Source organism: Gavialis gangeticus, unplaced genomic scaffold (assembly GCF_001723915.1).
Source record: "Gavialis gangeticus isolate Ggan-Ray unplaced genomic scaffold, GavGan_comp1, whole genome shotgun sequence".
NCBI classification, from domain to species: domain Eukaryota; kingdom Metazoa; phylum Chordata; order Crocodylia; family Gavialidae; genus Gavialis; species Gavialis gangeticus.
Genome location: NW_017729024.1, coordinates 1397050 through 1404086, shown reverse-complemented (window position 1 = coordinate 1404086; position 7037 = coordinate 1397050). Strand labels below are relative to the sequence as shown.

At 40.2% G+C, this 7037-nt stretch overlaps 1 protein-coding gene across 1 annotated transcript in view; it reads right to left on the bottom strand.

The window, feature by feature from the left end:
• Positions 1 to 7037, bottom strand: part of CEP120 (centrosomal protein 120) — an 88653-nt gene that overhangs the window by 33099 nt on the left and 48517 nt on the right. Inside the window, exons 12-16 of the mRNA XM_019516815.1 lie at positions 6447 to 6543; positions 4630 to 4776; positions 3644 to 3733; positions 2935 to 3027; positions 1062 to 1223 (exon numbers count right to left, since the gene is read on the bottom strand). Coding sequence (XP_019372360.1) covers positions 1062 to 1223; positions 2935 to 3027; positions 3644 to 3733; positions 4630 to 4776; positions 6447 to 6543 — 589 coding nt within the window. The remainder of the gene's footprint in view (positions 1 to 1061; positions 1224 to 2934; positions 3028 to 3643; positions 3734 to 4629; positions 4777 to 6446; positions 6544 to 7037) is intronic.

The following is a 7037-nucleotide window of genomic DNA, read 5'->3' as shown; positions in this document are numbered from 1 at the left end:
ACTCGTATGATCAAGGGACAGCAGGGTAGGTCCTATGAGGAAAGGTTGCGGGACCTGAACCTGTTCAGCCTTCAAAAGAGAAGGCTGAGGGGGGATCTTGTGGCCTGTTATAAACTGGTTAGGGGGGATCAGCAGGTGCTGGGGGAGTCCCTGTTCCCCCGAGTGCCGCAAGGAGTGACCAGGAACAACGGTCACAAGCTGGCAGAGGGAAGGTTTAAGTTGGACATCAGGAGGCGGTACTTCACGGTCAGGGCAGCTAGGGTCTGGAACCAGCTTCCAAGAGAGGTGGTGCAGGCTCCCACCCTGGGGGTTTTTAAGAGGAGGTTGGATGACCACCTTGCTGGGGTCGTTTGACCCCAGTACTCTTTCCTGCCGTGGCAGGGGGTCGGACTAGATGATCTGCTCAGGTCCCTTCTGACCCTAGAAACTATGAAACTTCCACCAAACTATGGGCATAGCTATGGCACAAAGATGGCCCTTCAACATGCCGACTTCTTCAAAAACCACTTGCAGAAGAATTTCTAGAAATCTGATTTCCACCATAGGTTTAAGAACTATAAAGTTTGTACTATATTATGTATTTACTTTGGTTAACCTATAAGATGCAAATCTACCCTGCCTACTTACTGAATTCTTCCCACGTATGAAAAGTGAGAATTACCTTTTTCCTCCTTGTTGGCCTTGAAATCCTAGGTTCTTTTCTTCAGATAATTATATCTGCTACCCTGGGAATTTCTCTTCTCCCCTCTTCTTCCAGCTATGTTGTGCTGTGCTGGTTTTTACTCTTCAGAACTGATGAAGAATGTCTTGCATAATGTTCAAAGCGTATGTTTTTTCATTCCCAAATATAATCAGCCTTAAAAAGCAAAATACCGCTAACACACCAAATGCAAAAGAAAGCCAGTGGATCTTAACTGTGGTATGAATCTCACTGGATAACTGGGACCAACATCTTCATGGCAAGAGTTCCCCAAACGTGTTTGCTTCAATAACATACAACTTCTGAAATGTCCTATTTGCAACTATCCCAGCCTGAAAAGGAAATTTAAAACTTTACTTACCAGCTGTTGTAAGCGGATCTTGTCCTCTTCCAGCTGTTTGATCTTTGACCTCTCTAGTTCTACTTGATGAGTGCATTCTTCTTTGGCTCGCCGCACTGAATCCTGAAGTTCTTGAACGTTTCGTTCATGCTCTGCTTGCAATTCTTTCTTTATTCTTTGAAGCTTAACATTGAAGCATTTTAAATGCAATATCTATAAGTACAATTCATTTGAAATTCTTCCTTACACTTGTACTAATCTTTCCATTAAAGATTAATGGAAACTTTCCTGGCTTTTATCTATGGAGGGCTCCTTTTAATGTCTTCACTGCTATATTTTCAGTATGGACAGATGGAGATGTAGCCAGTCTTCCACTATCCCTTCCCAAATTAACCAGTGACTTGTAAGTTACTATAATAATTGTAGCCAAAAACCTCTCCTCCAATTTACCTGCCTCTTTTTATCTAAAGATACCAGCATCTTATGTCTCACTGGCTAAATAGGGTCTGGAAATGACACCTTCCTTCCCTTCCATTCTAACTGAAAAAATGCGTCTATCTTTTCCATCCTGTTAGAGTGGAACAGAGGGATCATAGGGAAGGTTCAGCAGATATGAACTTTCAAACTGTTATCTGTATTACTTCCTACTAAGCTAAATATGAAATATGACCTTTGTTACACACTTGAATTTTCGAGAAACACATGAGAAACATTGAGTTAGTGCTTGCTGAATAAGAGTATTATATATTTCTGAAATTGTGTATGCAGTAAATCACCTTTTCTTTAAATAACTTCTGAACACATTACCTTAATACTGTCTGTAACCTTTCACTGTTCCATTCAATTTTTGGTCATTTTTGAGGCAAATATGGATGTAACTAAAAAATGTAACACTTTCATTGAAGCAAATGCAGACAAACTCTAGCCATCCACAAAAATTATGAAAAGAAGCATAAAGTAACTGACATATGATGATTTACAATGCAAATTAAATCTTGGAGGGTCTGAACCAAGTTGGGAGGTAGGAGTCAGACAATCTTAAGCAGGAGTCAGATGGTCACACACTGGGAACTTTAACTCTGTTTAAGTGTCAAAATAGGCAGATATGATAAGATTAGCTTCAGCCACGGAATTAGGACAACAGTCATGCTGATGTCCCATATTAACTAACATAACACTGCTGGTACTGCTGAAATATCATGATTTGGAAATATCCCATATCCATGATTAGCCCTGTGCACTTTCCTCTCCCATGCAGAGCATTCAGAGATATAGTAAGTGTTAGCTGCTGCATCTTCTCTTCTGAGGCTGACAGAAGGATACAGATTATACAGATTTCTAATGTCATTTACTAACCTGACCTGGATAGCTCTCTTTACATACTACTAATGCTGAGGTCAGAATTCAAGTTTTGCATTGCAGCGAATGGAGAGATAAATTTGAGAGTCCTCATAGTTATTAACAATACAACTGTTTCCATCAGAAACTCAAGAGTATGTACAGTAAAAGCTTTGTTATTGGCATCCCCCGGGAATGGGGGATGCCAGTTAATCAAATATGCACTGTCTGGTGCACTCCCCGGTGTCAGTGCGCCGGGGGACAGGGAGTTAGGCCCCGCACAGGCTGCTTTTTCCCTGCGCAGGCTGCTTTGCCCTGGGCTGTGGGCTGAAAAAGTGGCAAAGAAAAACTCAGCTTGCAGTGGCGAAACGGAAACTCCCCCAGAAATGGTACTTCCGGTTTTGCTTTTGCCGCGTTGCTCAGATGTCGGTTAATAGTTTTCTGGGTAAGAAAGGGCCGGTTAACATAGCTTTGTGTGTGCGTGTGTGCGTGCGTGCGTGTAGAGTATTTTTACTTTCTGATTACCTGTCTTAAACTACCAATAAAAGTATGTTACCTCTGCTTCTGCACTAACAAGCTGTCGTTCACGCTTTTCTAAGTCTCTCAAAGTTTTTTGAAGTTGTTCTTCCAGAACTGTATATTCTGCAACCTAAAAAACCAAACAAAAATACTCAGACACAAGCACTGTTTTTTTTTCCTTGCAACTAAATCGTAACTTTACATAAGCCCGAAGCTCCAGTTTTCATAGGATCACAGGAAAGTAGTACTGGAAAGGACCTTGAGGTCATCTAGTCCAGTCCCTTGCTCAAGGCAGAAACCTCCCTGACTAAACCACACTAGTCAAGTACCTGTCTAACCTGCTCTTGAAAATTTTCCAGGGATGAAGATTCCACAGTTTTCAACTAATACCACATAATAAAATAGTATGAAATAAATGATGAAGTATTAGTGTCAAATATCAGAAATTTAATTGTGCATATACAGCAAATGAGATCTCCAAATATTAAGGCTAAATGTTATAGAAAAAGTCATTTGACATTGTAAGCATCTATTTTTCCCCCTTCTTTCTGTTTGGCATCAAGACTGGTAGCCAAAGTGCTTCTGCTCTGTATTAATTAGCAAAGCCTAGTTTGTCTTTGCTTGTAATAATGTTAAGACTCAGTCCTTAGGCTAAACCCTATGTCCCCTGCTGTTTTTTGTTGGTCACTTGCATGCATCAGCATACTGTTAAATCTACAGAATACATGGGGTGTCAGTCTCATTACCTTTTTCTTAACTAATGCTTCTCTCTCTCTATCCCTTTTTTTCCACTCATCTGCAAGTGCTTGCATGTGAGCCAGCTCCTTCTTTTTTAGCTATCAAAAAGGAACAAGAAAAGAGATTATAGAAGAATGAAAATGTACTTATCAATGAGGACACAGACATTTTTTGAAAGGTGCTACAAACTAACAAAAAGATGAACATAAAAATTATTTCTCAGAATCACATAGCCAATTTCAAACATTGCTTTTCCACATGCAGAGGTTCTATATCCATATGAAATGCAGAATGTGTGTCAGGCAAGGATTTTTACAGTGAGGCCACAAACAATTAAGCTAATAAAGCTATTTAGCAAACTGCTTTGTACCCTATTTAATAACACACCACATGGTATTATGATCTTCGTTACTGTAACACCTTTGTACTCCAACAGTAAAACATGCTAACATTACTATATTGTGGACTTAATACTGTACAACATAAAATTAGGAATCTCTCTATTTTTACCAGGTTAATATTTTTTTTCGCTTTTAAAAGCAGCATACAGATACTTCAGCAAAAATGACTATCATCATTTTTAACTAAATTTCTTTGATATCAACAGAATGTCTTCAAGAACTGAAGGAGAACACCAAAAAAGAAAATATAATAATAGACACTGATGGAAAAAACAGTCTAAGTATTCAGATTTAATATCCAATAGCAGTCACACATTTTGAACTCCAGTACCCACTGCATTTCATAAAAATTTTGTTATAACATTTTTAAAATACTAAATCTTATAGCACCTGTTTTAGTCTATGGCCAGATGGTCCAGTTACCATGATCTGGCCAATGAAAGAAAGCATGTATATACAGCATTTTTAGTCATGTGACTCTATATCAGCCATTTTCCCCTTTTATTAAAAAGGTAAATCAAATATCAGTAGCTAGTATTTTCCTCTGCTTTGGTATAACCCCTCTAAAGCTTAAAATAAAACAGTATAGAAACCTGGTTCTCAAAGATGTCCTCCTGCATTTCCTTCCACATTTCTAATTCAAGTGCTGCTTTGTATTCAAGAGTTTCTCGTGGCTCTGTCTGGGCTTCTGGGACATGAGGAGGCTGAGGTAGATGGATCGGCTGCTGCTTACCTAAACACTGATCACAAAGATAAAGAGTAATTTTAATTCTTAAAGGAGACCTCAACAAATTGGAGGACTGGATCAAAAAGAATCTCATGGGGTTCAATACAGAAAAGTGCAAAGGCCTGCACTAAGATAAAATAATCCCATGCACCAGGTACAGGCTGGGGAATGACTAGCTAGGCAGCAGCACTGCAGAAAAAGACCTAGGGGTTACTGCATACAATAAACCTGAACATTACAGCTGTGCAAAATTTTCCCAGGTGTTTCGTTTCAAAGTTGTTTCAATGCGTATCGAGCACAAAACAACAAAATCGAAACAAAAGGCTTCAAAGCAGCTTCAAAATGAAACGAGGGCACTCGTTGATATCAACGAAAGTTTCAAAACATTTTGAGTTTCGAAGGCGGGCTTACTTGGCTTTGGCATCGGTCCCAGGAGGCAGCAGCGGCCTCCTGTCATCCAACGCACAGATCCATGGTCCGGCACCCCCGGCAGGGCTGCAGGGCTGTGCTGGACTCCTCCTGGGGGATCAAGGGGCCCACACCCCTGGGGCAGAGTCTGGCACAGCCCTGCAGCCCTCCCGGGGGTGCAGGCCCCCGAATCTGCATGTCAGATGAGGAGGTTGGCACTGCCAGCAATTTCAGGAGTTGTGCTTTGAACAGTTTGAGGTGCAGTTTCCCAGAAATCTCTGCATCCATCTTCTTGAAACTTGGCAGGCTTCATGCCCTCAGAAGGGGCTACCATCTCTGCAATTGTCAGGCAAGAAATGACAAAGTTTTAGGCATTTTCATGATACCCTGTTACAGCCTTTGGTCGAAACTCATTGAAACAATGAAAGTTTCGACAAAATGAAATGGGACAATGCTTTGAAATAAAATGACGAAATTAAACAGTCCCTTAGAAATGGCGGAATGGACATCAAAACAAAACGGTGCTGTTTTGCACAGCCCTACTGAATATGTGCCACCTGTGTGCCCTTCTTGCCAAGAAGGCTAATGGCATACTGGGCTGCATTGGTAGGTGTGATGCCAGCAGATCAAAAGAAGCGATTATTTCTCTCTATTCAGTATTGGTGAAGCCACATCTGGAGTACTGTGTTCAGTTGTGGGCCCTCCACTACAGAAAAGATGTGGGCAAATTGGAGAGAGTCCAGCAGAGGGCAATGAAAATGGTGAGGAGGCTGGGGGACATAACTTAAGAGGAGAGGCTAAGGGATCTATGCTTATTTAGTCTGCAAAAGAGAAGACTGAAAGGAGATTTAATAGCAGCCTTCAACTACCTGGGGGGAGGGAAGGGAGGTGGGGGTTGAAAGAGGATGGAGCTAGACTGTTCTCAGTGGTGGCAGATGACAGAACAAGGAACAATGGTCTCAAGTTGCAGCAAGGGAAGTTTAGTTTAGATATTAGGAAAACTTCTCTCACTAGGAGGGTAGTAAAGCACTGGAACAGGTTACCCAGAGAGGTTGTGGACTTTCCATCCTTGGAGGTTTTTAAGACTTGGCTAGATAAAGGCTTGGCTGGGATGATCTAGTTGGGGATGGTGCTACTCTGAGCAGGGGATTGGACTAGATGAGCTCCTGAAGTCCCTTCCAACCCTAATTTCTTATTATTATAGCTACAATTGAAGCCTTAGGGAGAAAAAAAGGGAGGGGTATGGGGGTGGGATTATATTAACGTATTATTTACTTGAGAAGAATCTGACACCAGAACTTCATGCATTTTCACAAGTCCATAGTCCTCCAGAGTCACAGTGTAAGAAAGTTCTGCTATCCTGTTGCTTGCCCTATAAATTACATCAGAAACATTTTTGTTGGATATTGTATAGCGTACATAAAGTTATAAGAAATTAGTGTAGAATAGCAAGGCAAAACAGCTTACAGAGTAATCTGATTGTTTCATTGGAAGGACTGTTCTTAACACTTCCAAAATAATCATAATATAAGAACCATTTTATATCTCTACAGTAGGTAAATATTGAACTTATCATAGGTTAAAAAACAATCAAGATTAGTTTGTTGCTACCAAGCAAACCCATAAAAAATTAGTACATTACTTTATTACATTCCTACAAGACCCAATGCTTCATTTTTTATTACAATCTTGAATTTATGAAATGAAAAAAAAATTACTTGTTAAAAGATTTCTGAAACTAAATTTAGTCTGGGATTTACTTTTAAAATAATTACGTTTAACCTTCTACATGGCATACCTGTTATACCAAGCAATATTTGAATAGTATTCTTTCAATCAATACTCTTTCTTGCTGGGATCCTATGA